The following is a 19593-nucleotide window of genomic DNA, read 5'->3' as shown; positions in this document are numbered from 1 at the left end:
TTTCTCAAACTAGACACTCTAATGTATTTGTCCTCTTGCTCAGTTTTGCACCGGGGCCTCCCACTCCTCTTTCTATTCTGGTTAGAGCCAGTTTGTGCTGTTCTGTGAAGGGAGTAGTACACAGCGTTGTACGAGATCTTCAGTTTCTTGGCAATTTCTCGCATAGAATAGCCTTCATTTCTCAGAACAAGAATAGACTGACGAGTTTCAGAAGAAAGTTCTTTGTTTCTGGCCATTTTGAGCCTGTAATCGAACCCACAATTGCTGATGCTCCAGATACTCAACTAGTCTCAAGAAGGCAATTTTTATTGCTTCTTTAATCAGCACAACAGTTTTCAGCTGTGCTAACATAATTGCAAAAGGGTTTTCTAATGCTCAATTAGCCTTTTAAAATGATAAACTTGGATTAGCAAACACAACGTGCCATTGGAACACAGGACTGATGGTTGCTGATAATGGGCCTCTGTACGCCTATATAGATAATCCATAAAAAATCAGCCGTTTCCAGCTACAATAGCCATTTACAACATTAACAATGTCTACACTGTATTTCTGATCAATTTGATGTTATGTTAAAGGACAAAAAAAGTGCTTTTCTTTCGAAAACAAGGATATTTCTAAGTGACCCCAAACTTTTTAACGGTAGTGTATATCGCTGAATCTACAAAGCAGATGGCCTTCGACATAAGAGGTTTGAAAATATCTGATAAACTTTGATTTTAGAGTATAACACAGCTGATCTAGGGGGAGGGGTTCATTAGGTGAACAGGGACCCACCGGGCAGGTTCTCGTGCTCATGCTTCTTTAGGTGGCGGTCCAGGTTGGTCTGCTGGCCGAAGCAGCGGTTGCACAGGTGACACTTGAAGGGCTTCTCCTTGTTGTGGATGTTGCGCACGTGCCGCTGGAGGTTGGAGGAGATGCTGAACGAGCGGTCACAGTATTTACACCTGGGGGGAGAGAGAGGGAGGGACGGAGATGTTTCTGTATTTGCTCGAAAGATGGAAGTGAATTGCATTATATCTAACTGGATTGAAAGAGAGAGAGAAATAAATGGAAAAGGATAGAGAGAAAGAGAAAGAGGAGAGGGAAGCAGAAAGAGAGAGAAAGGAGAGGAGAGGTAGAGAGGGGCAAGACAGGCAGGGAGAAGGAGTGAGCTTGGGAGGCAGAGAGAACGAGAAATAAAGGGTGAACGAACATTGGTAAAGTAAAAGAGAGGTGGTCTAAATGTTGCAATGGTCATTACAATTGTAAAACGTTTTTAAAAAATTCTAGTAAATACAACATTTGGACAATGGATGAAGATACTCCAAACTTTAAAAAAAAAATTAATCCATCAGGTAGAGACTGTTTTATAGCACATAAAACATTTTACTGGCACGGACAAATAATGGAGTTCAGGGATTTTAGTGGGAATTCAGGTATTCAATTTATTGTAAAAAATATTTTGGCACTCATATATACAGTGGGAAGAACAAGTATTTGATACACTGCCGATTTTGCAGGTTTTCCTACTTACAAAGCATGTAGAGGTCTGTAATTACACTTCAACTGTGAGAGACGGAATCTAAAACAAAAATCCAGAAAATCACATTGTATGATTTTAAAGTAATTAATTTGCATTTTATTGCATGACATAAGTTTTTGATCACCTAGCAACCAGTAAGAATTCCAGCTCTCACAGACCTGTTAGTTTTTCTTTAAGAAGCCCTCCTGTTCTCCACTCATTACCTGTATTAACTGCACCTGTTTGAACTCGTTACCTGTATAAAAGACACCTGTCCACACACTCAATCAAACAGACTCCAACCTCTCCACAATGGCCAAGACCAGAGAGCTGTGTAAGGACATCAGGGATAAAATTGTAGACCTGCACAAGGCTGGGATGGGCTACAGGACAATAGGCAAGCAGCTTGGTGAGAAGGCAACAACTGTTGGCGCAATTATTAGAAAATGGAAGAAGTTCAAGATGACAGTCAATCACCCTCGGTCTGGGGCGCCATGCAAGATCTCACCTCGTGGGGCATCAATGATCATGAGGAAGGTGAGGGATCAACCCAGAACTACACGGCAGGACCTGGTCAATGACCTGAAGAGAGCTGGGACCACAGTCTCAAAGAAAACCATTAGTAACACACTACGCCGTTATGGATTAAAATCCTGCAGCGCACGCAAGGTCCCCCTGCTCAAGCCAGCGCATGTCCAGGCCCGTCTGAAGTTTGCCAATGACCCATCTGGATGATCCAGAGGAGGAATGGGAGAAGGTCATGTGGTCTGATGAGACAAAAATAGAGCTTTTTGGTCTAAACTCCACTCGCCGTGTTTGGAGGAAGAAGAAGGATGAGTACAACCCCAAGAACACCATCCCAACCGTGAAGCATGGAGGTGGAAACATCATTCTTTGGGGATGCTTTTCTGCAAAGGGGACAGGACGACTGCACCGTATTGAGGGGAGGATGGATAGGGCCATGTATCGCGAGATCTTGGCCAACAACCTCCTTCCCTCAGTAAGAGCATTGAAGATGGGTCATGGCTGGGTCTTCCAGCATGACAACGACCCGAAACACACAGCCAGGGCAACTAAGGAGTGGCTCCGTAAGAAGCATCTCAAGGTCCTGGAGAGGCCTAGCCAGTCTCCAGACCTGAACCCAATAGAAAATCTTTGGAGGGAGCTGAAAGTCCGTATTGCCCAGCGACAGCCCCGAAACCTGAAGGATCTGGAGAAGGTCTGTATGGAGGAGTGGGCCAAAATCCCTGCTGTAGTGTGTGCAAACCTGGTCAAGACCTACAGGAAACGTATAATCTCTGTAATTGCAAACAAAGGTTTCTGTACCAAATATTAAGTTCTGCTTTTCTGATGTATCAAATACTTATGTCATGCAATAAAATGCAAATTAATTACTTTAAAATCATTCAATGTGTTTTTCTGGATTTTTGTTTTAGATTCCGTCTTTCACAGTTGAAGTGTACCTATGATAAAAATTACAGACCTCTACATGCTTTGTAAGTAGGAAAACCTGCAAAATCGGCAGTGTATCAAATACTTGTTCTTCCCACTGTATGTATAAATTTTCTAATGGTATCAGGTATGTCTTTTATATTTTGTGTTAAAATAAACAAAATTATATGTGCCTAATTTGCAAAAATACACTGGGTGTATTTGCATATATGAAACATTAACATAAAGGGATGGAACAGGACTGCAACCACAAAAACATCCTCTGTCTAGGCCTACCTGCAGTCACCTGAGATGTCTAGACTGCTCCATTAATTACTGTTGTTGTCAAGTTCTGTTGCATAATTCAACAAGTGTGTCAATAGCAGGATACCCTCGGATTAAAAATCAACAGGCTTGGCTCTAGATTACACTTATCTATACATACTTTACATTGTTTGCCAGAGCAGACATAATATCACTATAATCCGAGTGTTCATTTTTGGAAGTTGCTTTCATTTCAGCGCATCTAATTTGTTAACATTTCAACTGTATCAAATTATTACACCCATCAAAAGAAAGTTATCTGACTAAGCTTTAGCGTTCTTATTGATGCAATTGAAATACAATGTATCAAACTGAGCCCATTTCAGCCATTACCAGGGTGTGTTTGACAGGTCATTACAAACATTTCCATGGTCACAACGTTAACGGAAAAAACGGCATGCACAAACACGAGTATGAAAGAGTCACAGGAGTAAAAGAAAGCAATCAATCCAGCGAGATTTAAATGAAAAGTGGATTTTGCACCCCTCAAACACAGGAAATAGATGGCTGATAAACACAGAACCACAGGTGGGCAGTGCATGCGCATTGGTACTAAATGAGTGGCCTGTTCCAGTGTGTAAACAACAGTAATGACCCAGAATGCTTCAGTCTAAACACTGTGGGCAACATCACTGTTCATCTACTATGGACTTTTCTACATGGACACACTTGTCACTGCAGCACTGACACACAAACATCAGTGGCAGTCGGTGCCGTTTAAGATGAGGTAGGTTGCTTATAGTTTTCATGAGCATGGCCTTATTTCTATTTGTATTTATTACGGATCCCCAGCAGCTACTCTTCCTGGGGTCCAAACACATTAAGGCACTTACATCACACATAAAATAAAAGATAAAACAGTACATCCTATAACATTATTACACCACCACATATCTACAATATATAATGTATAATACCACCATACAACAATATTACAATGTGCGTGTGTGTAGAGTGTGTGTACAAAAAAATCCAAGATGGCGTAGTAGTGCAGTCCTGTTTTTGTCGTGTGTCTGTAAATAGCCTGTAAATACCCTGTTTTTTTGTATTTTTCGTACATATTTCCCTATCAGACTTTTCATCCTTCTACAAAATATACTTTCCTGCAACCCGCCTCACTCAATGTGGAACGGATTCTATTATTGACTTACCTTTTTATCTAGAATCTCAAGTTGAAACTAGCTAGCCAGCTAACTAGCTACTTGCTATTAGCCACAGTTAGCGGTATTTCACCCAGAACATTGGATTTTTCTGCCTGAATAATTTAATCACTGGACATTAATCACCGGATCGCAACTAGCTAGCCGCAACCGAATGGATGTTGCTGTTTGGCTAATCACCACTGCCCCCGATGCAAGCACCAGTTAGCCTCGAGCTAGCCTAGAGCCAGGCCCATATCCCGGCTATCTACCTCTCGGTCTACCGGACGGGACCACATAGTGTTGACACGGAGCCCCGCCGATCCTACACGACTGGTCTGCCGACGAAATCGTCTGATGTGGTTACAACAGGCTTCCCGTTACGACGTCGACCACGAAGATTCCATCTGCTAGCCCCGGCCCGCTAGCACACGCTAGCCGTGGCCTCTTGCTAGCTAGTGCTTTAGCAGCCCCCGAACTACCTCCGAACTATCCTATTGCTGTTCACCGGACCTTATGATAACTCAGCTATACAGCTGATGTCTGCTGGACTGCTCCTTTTTACGGTACCGCATCCTGTTTATGTTTAGCCTCAGCCCAAACTGTGTCGTCATTACCGGCTGTTGTCTTAGCTCTCTCAAATTACACCTTTGATTGCTTTATGCCTCTCTCCCATGTCAATATGGCTTGCTTATTGCTGTTTCGGTTATTTCTAATTGTACTATTTCACTGTAGATCCCCCAGCCCAGCTAAACCTGCCTCAGAGAGCTCCTTTGTCCCACGCCCCATACACGCGGAGACCGACTCAATCGGTGCCTCCAGTGATGCTATCTCTTTCATTGTTACCCAACGCTTAGGTTTACCTCCACTTTACTCATATCCTTCCATATCCTTGTCTGTACATAATGACATGAATCTTTTCTACAACGCCCGGAAATCTGCCCCCTTTATTCTATGTACCCAACGCACTAGAAGACCAGTTCTTAAAGCCTTTAGCCATATCCTTATTCTAGTCCTCCTCTGTTCCTCTGGTGATGTAGAGGCTAACCCAGGCCCTGCAGCCCTCAGTATCACTGCTACTCCCCAGGCGCTATCATTTGTTGACTTCTGTAATCGCAAAAGCCTTGGTTTCTTGCTTGTTAATATCAGAAGTCTACTTCCTAAGTTTGAGTTATTCACTGCGTTAGCACACTCCGCCAACCCTGATGTTCTAGCAGTGTCTGAATCCTGGCTTAGGAAGGCCACCAAAAATTCTGAAATTTCCATCCCCAACTATAACATTTTCCGTCTAGATAGAACTGCCAAAGGGGGTGGAGTTGCAATCTACTGTAGAGATAGCCTGCAGAGCTCTATCATACTATCCAGGTCTGTGCCCAAACAGTTTGAGCTTCTACTTCTAAAAATCCACCTTTCCAGAAATAAGTCTCTCACTGTTGCCGCTTGCTACCGACCCCCTTCAGCCCCCAGCTGTGCCCTGGACACCATATGTGAATTGATTGCCCCCCCATTTATCCTCAGAGTTCGTACTGCTTGGTGACCTAAATTGGGATATGCTTAACACCCCGGCCATCCTACAATCCAAACTAGATGCCCTCAATCTCACACAAATTATCAACGAACCTACCAGGTACAACCCTAAATCCGTAAACATGGGTACACTCATAGATATCATCCTGACTAACTTACCCTCTAAATACACCTCTGCTGTCTTAAACCAGGATCTCAGCGATCACTGCCTTATTGCCTGCGTCCGTAACGGGTCCGCGGTCAAACGACCACCCCTCATCACTGTCAAACGCTCCCTAAAACACTTTAGTGAGCAGGCCTTCCTAATTGACCTGGCCCAGGTATCCTGGATGGATATAGATCTCATTCTGTCAGTAGAGGATGCCTGGTTGTTCTTTAAAAGTAATTTCCTCTTAATCTTCAATAAACATGCCCCATTCAAAAAATACAGAACTAAGAACAGATATAGCCCCTGGTTCTCCTAAGACTTGACTGCCCTTGACCAGCACAAAAACATCCTGTGGCGTATTGCATTAGCATCAAATAGCCCCCGCGATATGCAACTTTTCAGGGAAGTTAGGAACCAATATACACAAGCAGTCAGGAAAGCAAAGGCTAACTTTTTCAAACAGAAATTTGCATCCTGTAGCACTAACTCCAAAAAGTTTTGGGACACTGTAAAGTCCATGGAGAATAAGAGCACTTCCTCCCAGCTGCCCACTGCACTGAGGCTAGGAAACACTATCACCACCGATAAATCTACAATGATCGAGAATTTCAACAAGCATTTTGCTACGGCTGGCCATGCTTTCCACCTGGCTACCACTACCCCGGCCACCAACTCTGCCCCCCCTGCTTCTCCTTCACACAAATTCAGACAGCTGATGTTCTGAAAGAGCTGCAAAATCTGGACCCCTACAAATCAGCTGGGCTAGACAATCTGGACCCTTTCTTTCTAAAACTAGCCGCCGAAATTGTCGCAACCCCTATTACTAGCCTGTTCAACCTCTCTTTCATAACGTCTGAGATCCCCAGAGATTGGAAAGCTGCCGCGGTCATCCCCCTCTTCAAAGGGGGTGACACTCTAGATCCAAACTGTTACAGACCTATATCCATCCTGCCCTGCCTTTCGAAAGTATTTGAAAGCCAAGTTAACAAACAGATCACCGACCATTTCGAATCCCACCGTACCTTCTCCGCTATGCAATCCGGTTTCCGAGCTGGTCATGGGTGCACTTCAGCCACGCTCAAGGTCCTAAACGATATTATAACCGCGATCGATAATAGACAGTACTGTGCAGCCGTCTTCATCGACCTGGCCAAGGCTTTCGACTCTGTCAACCACCGCATTCTTATTGGCAGACTAAATAGCCTTGGTTTCTCAAATGACAGCCTCGCCTGTTTCACCAACTACTTCTCAGATAGAGTTCAATGTGTCAAATCGGAGGGACTGTTGTCTGGACCTATGGCAGTCTCTATGGGGGTGCCACAGGGTTCAATTCTTGGGCCGACTCTTTTCTCCGTGTATATCAATGAAAAACACAAATGTAGGTTTTAACTACATATCAATGATGTCGCTCTTGCTGCTGGTGACTCTCAGATCCACCTCTACGCAGACGACACCATTTTATATACATCTGGCCCTTCATTGGACACTTTGTTAACAAACCTCCAAACGAGCTTCAATGCCATACAACACTCCTTCAGTAGCCTCCAACTGCTCTTAAACACTAGTAAAACTAAATGCATGCTCTTCAATTGAACGCTGCTGGCACCCGCCCACCCGACTAGAATCACTACTCTCGACGGGTCTGACCTAGAGTATGTGGACAACTACAAATACCTAGGTGTCTGGTTAGACTGTAAACTCTCCTTCCAGACTCACATTAAGAATCTCCAATCCAAAGTTAAATCTAGAATCGGTTTCCTATTTCGCAACAAAGCCTCCTTCACTCATGCTGCCAAACATGCCCTCGTAAAACTGACTATCCTACCGATCCTTGACTTCGGCGATGTCATTTACAAAATAGCCTCCAACACTCTACTCAGCAAATTGGATGTAGTCTATCACAGTGCCATCCGTTTTGTCTCCAAAGCCCCATACACTACCCACCACTGTGACCTGTACGCTCTTGTTGGCTGGTCCTCACTATATGTTTGTCGTCAAACCCACTGGCTCCAGGCCATCTATAAATCACTGCTAGGCAAATCCCCGCCTTATCTTAGCTCATTGGTCACCATAGCAGCACCCACCCGTAGTCTGCGCTCCAGCAGGTATATCTCACTGGTCATCCCCAAAGCCAACACCTCCTTTGGCCGCCATTCCTTCCAGTTCTCTGCTGCCAATGACTGGAACGAATTGCAAAAATCTCTGAAGCTGAAGACACTTATCTCCCTCACTAACTTTAAGCATCAGTTGTCAGAGCACCTTACCGATCACTGCACCTGTACATAGCGCATCTGAAATTAGCCCACCCAACTACCTCATCCCTATATTGTTATTTATTTTGCTCTTTTGCACCCCAGTATCTCTATTTGCACATAATCTCTTGCACATCTAGCATTCCAGTGTTAATACTATTTGTAATTATTTTGCACTATAGCCTATTTATTGCCTTACCTCCATAACTTGCTACATTTGCAATATATATTTTCTGTTGTATTTTTTGACTTTATGTTTTCTTACCCCATATGTAACTCTGTGTTGTTGTTTTTATCGCACTGCTTTGCTTTATCTTGGCCAGGTCGCAGTTGTAAATGAGAACTTGGCTTACCTGGTTAAATAAAGGTGAAATATTTTTTTTTTTTAAATAGCGTTTGTGTTCGTATGCATGTGTCTGTACATGTGTACATGTGTGTGTGTCTCTCATATGTGTCTGTTTTTTAATCTGCTTGCATCAGTTACATGATGTGGAATAGTTCCATGTAGTCATTGCTCTATGTAGTACTATGCGCCTCCCATAATCTGTTCTGGACTTGGCGATTGTGAAGAGACCTCTGGTGGCATGTTTTGTGGGGTATGCATGGGTGTCCGAGCTGTGTGCTAGTAGTTTAAACAGACAGCTCGGTGCATTCAGCTTGTCAACACTTCTTACAAAAACAAGTAGTGATGAACAGACATCTCCCCATCTTAGCTACTGTTGTATCTACATGTATGGACCAAGACAGTTTACTATCCAGGGTTACTCCAAGCAGTTTAGTCACCTCAACTTGGTCAATTTCCATATTATTCATTACAATATTTAGTTGAGGTTTAGTGAATGATTTGTCCTAAATACAATGCTTTTAGTTTTTGAAATATTTAGGACTAACTTATTCCTTGCTACCTATTCTGAAACTAACTGCAGCTCTTTGTTAAGTGTTGCAGTCATTTCAGTCGCTGTAGTAGCTGATGTTTATAGTGTTGAGTCATCCGCATACATAGACACAATGGCTTTACTCCAAGCCAGTGGCATGTCGTTACTCAAGATTGAAAAAAGTAAGTGGCCCAGACAGTTGCCCTTGGGAATTCCTAATTCTACCTGGATTATGTTGGCGAGGCTTCCATTAAAGAACACACTCTGTGTTCTGTTAGACAGGTAACTCTTTATCTACAACATAGCAGGGGATGTAAAGCCATAACACATACAGTGCATTCAGAAATTATTTAGACCCCTTAACTTTTTCCAAGTTTTGATACGTTACAGCCTTATTCTAAAATGGATACATTTTTTTTTTCTCATCAATCTACACACAATACCCCACAATGACAAAGCAACAACACGTTAAGAAATGTTTGCAAATGTATTAAAAATAAAACACAGTAATACCTTATTTACATAAGTATTCAAACCCTTTGCTATGAAACTCAAAATTGAGCTCAGGTTTCCATTGATCATCCTTGAGATGTTTCTACAATTTGATTGGAGTCCACCTGTGGTAAATTCTATTGATTGAACATGATTTGGAAAGGCACACACCTGTCTATATAAGGTCCCACAGTTGACAGGGCATGTCAAAGCCAAAACCAAGCCATGAGGTCGAAGGAATTGTCTGTAGAGCTCTGAGACGGGATTGTGTCGAGGCACAGATCTGGGGAAGTGTACAAAAACATTTCTGCAGCATTGAAGCTCCCCAAGAACACGGTGGCCTCCATCATTCTTAAATAGAAGAAGTTTGGAACCCTAAGACTCTTCCTAGAGCTGGCTGCCCAGCAAAACTGAGCAATCGGGGGAGAAGGGCCTTGGTCAGGGAGGTGACCAAGAACCCGATGATTACTCTGACAGAGCTCTAGAGTTCCTCTGTGGAGATGGGATAACCTTCCAGAAGGACAACCATCTCTGCACTGCTCCACCAATCAGGCCTTTATGGTAGAGTGGCTAGACGGAAGTCACTCCTAAGTAAATGGCACATGACAGCCCACTTGGATTCTCTGGTCTGATGAAACCAAGACTTAACTCTTTGGCCTGAATGCCAAGAGTCACGTCTGGAGGAAACCTGGCACCATCCCTACGGTGAAGCATGGTGGTGGCAGCATTATGCTGTGGGGATGTTTTTCAGCGGCAGGGACTGGGAGACTAGTCAGGATCAAGGGAAAGATGAATGGAACAAAGTACAGAGAGATCCTTGATGAAAACCAGCTCCAGAGTGCTCAGGACCTCAGACTGGACAATGACCCTAAGCACACAGCCAAGAGCCCGGACTTGAACCCGATCAAACATCTCTGGAGAGACCTGAAAATAGCTGTGCAGCGACACTCCCCATCCAACCTGACAGAGCTTGAGAGGATCTGCAGAGAAGAATGGAAGAAACTCCCCAAATGCAGGTCTGCCAAGCTTGTAGCGTCATACCCAAGAAGACTTGAGGCTGTATTCGCTGCTAAAGGTTGCAAATGAGGACAAATTCAGGTATGTTTATCCCCGTTTCATTCCGTTTGCTTCCGTTTAAGAAACGTTTTTCAACAGAATGGGTACACCCCGATCACACACAAACACAGTTCACTTTCATAGCAGCCACATACATACAGCATGATCCCTTTGATCATTGTATAATTTCTTCTCACATCTACGCGCTCTCCTCCTCTCACCTTTTCCCTTCGCTTGTGGACTTCAGTGCACAACACATCAGCTGTCTGTGACCAGGCGAAAAAACCTTTCCAAGCCAAACCTTCATATCATTACCGCTAAGCGCTACACACAGCCTACATCGTTGTCACCATATTATAACGTCATAGTCAACATAGCTACTAGAACTAACACGTTAGTAAACCCGCTACAATCATGCAGTACAGTGTACAGTCAGCAAAGACTTTAGCAGTTACATCGGCGGGCCCCAGTGACAATAATAAAACTAAAAGCTTACTTGGGAGAGTTCCAGTGTTGGATAGCCATAGCCAGCTAGCTAACATAGCATCCCTCTCTGTTTGAGCCGGGTGTTTGAGTAGGCTAAACTAGCTAGCTGCATTCGCTAGCTAAGTAAGTGAACGTGAAAAAAATAAGAAAAATAGCAGTTAGTTAGTTCTCTCTCACTTCTCCATTTTTTAAGAAATTAATTTGTTCAAACCTGTTCAACTGTTGTCTTTCTCTCTCTTTGAGTCAACTACTCACCACATGTTATGCACTACAGTGTTAGCTAGCTGTAGCTTTCAGTACTAGATTCATTCTCTGATCCTTTGATTGGGTGGACAACATGTCACTTCATGCTGCAAGAGCTCTGATAGGTTGGAGGACGTCCTCTGGAAGTTGTCATAATTACTGTGTAAGTCTATGGAAGGGGGTGAGAACCACGAGCCTCCTAGGTCAACATCCAGCTCAAGATCCACTTCGACTGTGGATCACTCACACGCTAGAAGAAATCTGGACAATCTATCAACTGGGGGGGGGGGTTGACATCGCAACCCGGGAAACAAACAAGCAGATAGGAACGTGGTCCTGATTTGAGAGAGGATTTACATTGACCCCCCCCCCCCCTTTGTTTTTACACTGCTGCTACTCACTGTTTATCATCTATGCATAGTCACTTCATCCCTACCTACATGTACAAACTACCTCGACTAACCTGTGCCCCCACACATTGACTCGGTACCGGTACCCCCTGTATATAGCCTCGTTATTGTTATTTTATTCTGTTACTTTTTATTGTATTTTTTCCTTTGTTTATTTCGTAAATATTTTCTTAACTCTATTTCTTGAACTGCATTGTTGGTTAAGGGCTTGTAAGTAAGCATTTCACGGTAAGGTCTACACCTGTTGTATTCGGCGCATGTGACAAATACAATTTGATTTGATTTGAGGGAAGATCTTTCAGCGAAACATATGGGGTCCGAAATTTGACCCAGGGAGGAATGGATGGATAAGATTCCTTTTATTTGTCAGTTCAGATATACTGTATGTACAAATCCAATGTGTGATGATAGTGGACCAAGTTTTTTTTTGGTGCAGGATAGTTTGTGCCACAGAGTGGATTGTGGGTGGGTAAAATGGAGATATGACCCAGGAAGTACAGTGTGTGTGTGTGTGTGTGTGTCTGTGTGTGCGTACGCACGTGCATGTGTGTGTGGAGTCAGGGAACAGTAGTAGAAGTAGTAATAGCAAATTGGCCATTCTGGCTTTCAGTGGTTAACTTTACCCTAACTGCACGTGCACACACACACAAACACACGGCTGGCTCATCCAGAATCATCCGAAGTACATCCATTTAACCTGGCCATAAATATAACAGTGGCCAGGCCTTGTCAAAGCCCCCCAGCCCACAGACACTGGCTCTTTGTTGGGTGAGTGTGTGTGTGTGTGTGTGTGTGTGTGTGTGTGTGTGTGCATGCGTGCGTCAGGGCCTGCAGACCTGCTCCACGGTGACCTCCGCTAATCCCAACAAACGAGGCACACACACGCATGCGCACACACATCAACTTCCGACAGCAATTCATCCACTGCTGCAAGGCTGCCATTCAGGACTAATTGCTTTGGGAAAAGTTTATTGTGATCAAGCTTTGTAATGAAAATGCAGGGCTCTTTTCATTTTGTGTTGTATTTGTTTGTGTATGTGTGTGTTTGTGCACCCGCGGGCTACATGTGTACATACAGGTTCTCAAGCTCGCTAACATCCATACATCCCCCAGCTTCTTACTTTTATTTTTGTCAGAGGGGACGTGAAATTACTTCATTTTCTTAAGAGGACTTTTTTGTGGACTTCTTTTCTCCCCCCGGTCGTTCCGACCGTTATGAGGGGGCTGCATATTTGTATTTATTATTTAAGCAGGGAGTCATGCTGAGTCCACGGTCTCTTTTGCAGATGAGCCCTGCATGAACACATCAATAAACAACAATTACACTATACATATCTACTGTATATACACATCAATTACATAATACATGAAAAGCAAACACAAGACACAAAAAGCAAAACACAATCATGTGAAACAAACACATACTTCAGTAAAAAGTCCCTCTGACATCCGCCTGAACTGCCCTAGAGGCACCAACTCCAGCAACTTGAAGGAGTTGGAGGTCATTCCACATGAGAGGTGCAAAAAAACTAAAAGCAGATTTACTTAACTCGGTGGAGATGGAAAGGATCTCAAGGGTTAGCCATCCCTGAGTCCTGGTCTGGTAACTTATACTGTCTGTCGGAAGGTTAACAATGAGTTAAGCAATGTATCGAGACTTCAAAGAGGGCCAGCCTACTTTTAGCGGCCCCCCTCTTAATCAAAACATTGTAGCGACCCCCCTCTTGACAGCGGAGAGAACAAATTGAAGTTTTAGAGTTAATTTCATGCAATTCTACATATTTTGCCATAGGGAGTAGAGAAAATGCTGCAGTTTTAAAGCCACATTTTGACTAAAAAAACAAGAGAGAAACTGCTGATGCGCAACCAAATTTAGAAATTGCACCCTGATATAGACGATATCGCCATAGTCAATAACCGGAATGAATGTTGACTGAATTATTTGTTTTCTGCTATTTAATGAAAGACAGGACCTGTTCCTTTAGATTAAGTCTATTTACATTTTTTATTTCTTAACTAACTCATCAACATGCTTTTTAAAAGATAGCTTTTCGTCAAACCAGATGCCCAGACATTTATAAGCAGGGACACGATCAATGAGGGCACCATCCATATATGCATAAAACATCAGATACATTTTTAAGTGATTTACCTGCATTAAGTACCAATTTAGGTTCAACAAAGGCTTTCTGCAGGGCAATAAAGCAGATTGAAGTTCTGGATAAAGGTGAAAGTTATACTTTCTTACAGATAAACCAATATTGTTAATGTAAATAGTGAAAAGAACCAGACCAAAAATCAATCCCTGTGGGACCCTTTGTTATGTCTAGAAAACCTAATTTAACACCATCAATAAATACGTAATTTTCAAACCAGCTACACGCAGCCTGGTCCAGGCCAATTGATGAAAGCCTCTGAATAAGTAATGAATGGAGCATTACTGGCTGAATGGGGTCTTTCAGTGGTCAGGTCTAAGTGGGGCCAATTTCAGAGCAGAAAGCAGCTGTCTGATAGGATCTCAGGCAGGCAAATTGCCCTACGACAATGAAGCATGAGTGCCTGGCTATGAGGCCCGAGTCTCTCTCTCTCTCTCTCTCTCTCTCTCTCCCTCTCTCCCTCTCTCCCTCTCGCTTTCTCTCTTGGTCGCTCTCTCTCTCTCTCTCTCTCTCACACACACACTGTCGCTCTCTCCTGGTTGTTCTTTTCCTCTCTCGGCCTCTCTGTTGCTGTCAGTCTCTTCTATCTCTCTCTTGGTCTCTCTCTCCCTCCCTCTCTGCACAGCTTTGGTGTTATTTGCATGAAAAGTGGCAGAGATAATGATGTCTGCTATTTGTTAGGGTAAATTGTTTCTAAATGAGGTAATCAGCAGATTGTTTGGACTGGGCCCGGGGACTGGGTCCCCCGAGAGACTCTCTCTCTCCCTCTCTCTCTCTCCCTTTCTGTAAATTGTGCTCAGGGAGTTGGCACTACAGCTCAACAGAGGACAAAGACCACCACTTTCGGTTTGTGCCCTCGGGTTAACCAAGTTTCAAATACTAGAAGGTTCATTCGAAAATGAGATCACAGGTTATTTTCAAAAGTAGAACTGCTTGACTATTACTGACACTTCACTGTCAACATGTTCTCAAACTGCACACTGTTTGTTGGGTTCCAAGATGAGATGGAGAGAGATGGAGAAAAAGAGAGATGGAGAGACATTCAAAAGAGAGAGAGAGCGAAAGTGAGAAAGAGAGAGAGAGAGAGAGAGAGAGAGTGTGGTAAGGTGTGTGAGTGTGTATGTGTGAGCTCTCCGTGGCATGGCGAGCAGAAGTAGCTGGTAGGACTCTCTACGTACTTGATATTGTTATGACAAACGGTTTAAGAGCATCTTGAGAAATGAGGGCTGTGAGGTTCAGGGGTCAATCAATGGGCTCTCTGAATGGCTGGGGTCTAAAGAGGAAGGAAGCCCCGTCCCTATCTGTGGAGAGGCTGGGCAAGCGCTAAATGACTGATAATTAACTGGTCTCTAGAAACAGAGGCCCTGATTTCTCCAGGACACCGTTACAACCCAACATTGTCCAGGACCATTCACCCCCCACCTCCCTCCACGTATATATCATTATGCTGTGTGTGTACAGCCAAATCAGCACATTTCAGTGTGTGTGTACAGTGGGGAAAAAAGTATTTAGTCAGCCACCAATTGTGCAAGTTCTCCCACTTAAAAAGATGAGAGAGGCCTGTAATTTTCATCATAGGTACACGTCAACTATGACAGACAAAATGAGAAAAAAAAATCCAGAAAATCACATTGTAGGATTTTTAATGAATTTATTTGCAAATTATGGTCGAAAATAAGTATTTGGTCAATAACAAAAGTTTCTCAATACTTTGTTATATACCCTTTGTTGGCAATGACACAGGTCAAACGTTTTCTGTAAGCGTTCACAAGGTTTTCACACACTGTTGCTGGTATTTTGGCCCATTCCTCCATGCAGATCTCCTCTAGAGCAGTGATGTTTTGGGGCTGTCGCTGGGCAACACGGACTTTCAACTCCCTCCAAAGATTTTCTATGGGGTTGAGGTGTGGAGACTAGCTAGGCCACTCCAGGACCTTGAAATGCTTATTACGAAGCCACTCCTTCGTTGCCCGGGCGGTGTGTTTGGGATCATTGTCATGCTGAAAGACCCAGCCACGTTTCATCTTCAATGCCCTTGCTGATGGAAGGAGGTTTTCACTCAAAATCTCATGAAACATGGCCCCATTCATTCTTTCCTTTAAACGGATCAGTCGTCCTGGTCCCTTTGCAGAAAAACAGCCCCAAAGCATGATGTTTCCATCCCCATGCTTCACAGTAGGTATGGTGTTCTTTGGATGCAACTCAGCATTCTTTGTCCTCCAAACACGACGAGTTGAGTTTTTACCAAAAAGTTATATTTTGGTTTCATCTGACCATATGACATTCTCCCAATCCTCTTCTGGATCATCCAAATGCACTCTAGCAAACTTCAGACGGGCCTGGACATGTACTGGCTTAAGCAGGGGGACACATCTTGCACTGCATGATTTGAGTCCCTGGCGGCGTAGTGTGTTACTGATGGTAGGCTTTGTTACTTTGGTCCCAGCTCTCTGCAGGTCATTCACTAGGTCCCCCCGTGTGGTTCTGGGATTTTTGCTCACCGTTCTTGTGATCATTTAGACCCCACGGGGTGAGATCTTGCGTGGAGCCCCAGATCGAGGGAGATTATCAGTGGTCTTGTATGTCTTCCATTTCCTAATAATTGCTCCCACAGTTGATTTATTCAAACCAAGCTGCTTACCTATTGCAGATTCAGTCTTCCCAGCCTGGTGCAGGTCTACAATTTTGTTTCTGGTGTCCTTTGACAGCTCTTTGATCTTGGCCATAGTGGAGTTTGGAGTGTGACTGTTTGAGGTTGTGGACAGTTGTCTTTTATACTGATAACAAGTTCAAACAGGTGCCATTAATACAGGTAACGAGTGGAGGACAGAGGAGCCTCTTAAAGAAGAAGTTACAGGTCTGTGAGAGCCAGAAATCTTGCTTGTTTGTAGGTGACCAAATACTTATTTTCCACCATCATTTGCAAATAAAATCATTAAAAATCCTACAATGTGATTTTCTGGATTTTTTTTCCTCAATTTGTCTGTCATAGTTGACGTGTACCTATGATGAAAATGACAGGCCTCTCTCATCTTTTTAAGTGGGAGAACTTGCACAATTGGTGGCTGACTAAATACTTTTTTTCCCCACTGTATGTGTGTGTCTGTTATCAAGGCCTATGCCAGGCATGAGTGTGGTTTTGTTGCCAAACGAGGAGGAATAAATCAGGTGGGAAGGAAATTATGTCATCATTGGTTGACCGGGTAGAGTAGGCCTCTGTCAGCGGTATAGAGGGATGGAGGAGAAAGGAGAGGAGAGAGAGAGGAAAGGCTTACCTGTAGGGCTGCTCCCCTGTGTGTGTCCGTAAGTGCCTGGTAAGATTAGCTGACCTGGGGAAGATCTTCCCACAGTACCTAGAGAGAGCAAGAAAGAGAGAGAGAGAGAGAGAGAGAGAGAGAGAGAGAGAGAGAGAGAGAGAGAGAGAGAGAGAGAGAGAGAGAGAGAGAGAGAGAGAGAGAGAGAGAGAGAGAGAGAGAGAGAGAGAGAGAGAGAGAGAGAGAGAGAGAGACATATGGTGGAGCGGGGAAAGTGAGAGAGAGAGAGGGAGAGAGAGAGAGCATTGCTTGAATATCCTGTGTTGTCCCATACTTTTAAAGAAAAGTTGACAAACAGAAATCGGCGGTGGGTGCCTACCTGCAGGTGTAGCGCTCCTTGCCTTTGCGGAGGATGGCATCAGAGAGGGAGGGCGGCGGCGAGCGGAAGTTGAAGAGTGGGTGGGCTGAGTGCTGCAACAAGTTGGGCGGGGCATCCAGTTTGAGCGCGCCAAAGCTCTCCAGCTTCTCCGTCATGTTCTCCATGGCCGACATCTGAGGTAAAGAAGGTGTACCATGGTAAAGATACTGTAGCTGTAGATAGGGGAACATTTACAATCACGTTTTAGTCACGAACACAACTGTTTCTCAACAAATCAAATCAAATTATATTGTATTTGTAACATGCGCTGAATATAACAGCTTACTTACAAGCCCTTAACCAACAATGCAGTTCAAGAAATAGAGTTAAGAAAATATTTACTAAATAAAATAAAGTTTAAAATAAAATAAAAAGTAACACAAAATAACAATAACGAGGCTATATACAGTTGAAGTCAGAAGTATACATACACTTAGGTTGGAGTCAATAAAACTCGTTTTTTCAACCACTCCACAAATTTCTTGGTAACAAACTATAGTTTTGGCAAGTCGTTAGGACATCTACTTTGTGCATGACAAGTAATTTTTCCAACAATTGTTTACAGATAGATTATTTCACTTATAATTCACTGTATCACAATTCCAGTGGGTCAGAAGTATACATACACTGAGTTGACTGTGCCTTTAAACAGCTTGTAAAATTCCAAAAAATGATGTCATGGCTTTAGAAGCGTCTGATAGGCCAATTGACATCATTTCAGTCAATTGGAGGTGTACCTGTGGATGTATTTCAAGGCCTACCTTCAAACTCAGTGCCTCTTTGCTTGACATCATGGGAAAATCAAAAGAAATCAGCCAAGACCTCAGAAAACAAATTGTAGACCTCCACAAGTCTGGTTCATTCTTGGGAGCAATTTCCAAACGCCTGAAGGTACCACGTTCATCCACAAGTCTGGTTCATCCTTGGGAGCAATTTCCAAACACCTGAAGGTACCATGTTCATCTGTACAAACAATAGTACGCAAGTATAAACACCATGGGACCACGCAGCCATCATACCACTCAGGAAGGAGACGCGTTCTGTCTCCCAGAGATGAACGTACTTTGGTGTGAAAAGTGCAAATCAATCCCAGAGCAACAGCAAAGGACCTTGTGAAGATGCTTGAAGAAACACGTACAAAAGTATCTAAATCCACAGTAAAACGAGTCCTATATCGACATAACCTGAAAGGCTGCTCTGCAAGGAAGAAGCCACTGCTCCAAAACCGCCATAAAAAAGCCTGACTACGGGTTGCAACTGCACATGGGGACAAAGATCTTACTTTTTGGGGAAATGTCCTCCGGTCTGATGAAACAAAAATAGAACTGTTTGGCCATAATAACCATCGTTATGTTTGGAGGAAAAAGGGGACTGCTTGCAAGCCGAAGAACACCATCCCAACCATGAAGCACGGGGGTGGCAGCATCATGCTGTGGGGTTGCTTTGCTGCAGGAGGGACTGGTGCACTTCACAAATAGATGGCATCATGAGGAAGGGAAATTATGTGGATATATTGAAGCAACATCTCAAGACATCAGTCAGGAAGTGAAAGCTTGGTCGCAAATGGGTCTTCCAAATGGACAATGACCCCAAGCATACTTCCAACGTTGTGGCAAAATGGCTTAAGGACAACAAAGTCAAGGTATTGGAGTGGCCATCACAAAGCCCTGACCTCAATCCTATAGCAAATGTGTGGGCAGAACTGAAAAGGCGTGTGCGAGCAAGGAGGCCTACAAACCTGACTCAGTTACACCAGCTCTGTCAGGATGAATGGGCCAAAAATCACCCAACTTATTGTGGGAAGCTTGTGGAAGGCTACCCGAAACATTTGACCCAAGTTAAACAATTTGAAGGCAATGCTACCAAATACTAATTGAG

At 43.6% G+C, this 19593-nt stretch overlaps 1 protein-coding gene across 1 annotated transcript in view; it reads right to left on the bottom strand.

Annotated features, from left to right (window-relative positions):
- Positions 1-757: 757 nt before the first annotated feature.
- LOC311149964 (histone-lysine N-methyltransferase PRDM16-like) overlaps positions 758-19593 on the bottom strand; it is a gene marked incomplete at both ends in the record, with an annotated part of 373121 nt that continues 354285 nt past the window's right edge. Inside the window, 3 exons of the mRNA XM_084187181.1 lie at positions 758-947; positions 17319-17396; positions 17677-17888. Coding sequence (XP_084043307.1) covers positions 758-947; positions 17319-17396; positions 17677-17888 — 480 coding nt within the window. The remainder of the gene's footprint in view (positions 948-17318; positions 17397-17676; positions 17889-19593) is intronic.

This window comes from Coregonus lavaretus, assembly GCF_964263955.1.
Source record: "Coregonus lavaretus genome assembly, chromosome: 22".
Taxonomy (NCBI): domain Eukaryota; kingdom Metazoa; phylum Chordata; class Actinopteri; order Salmoniformes; family Salmonidae; genus Coregonus; species Coregonus lavaretus.
This window is presented reverse-complemented; position numbering and strand designations above follow the sequence as displayed.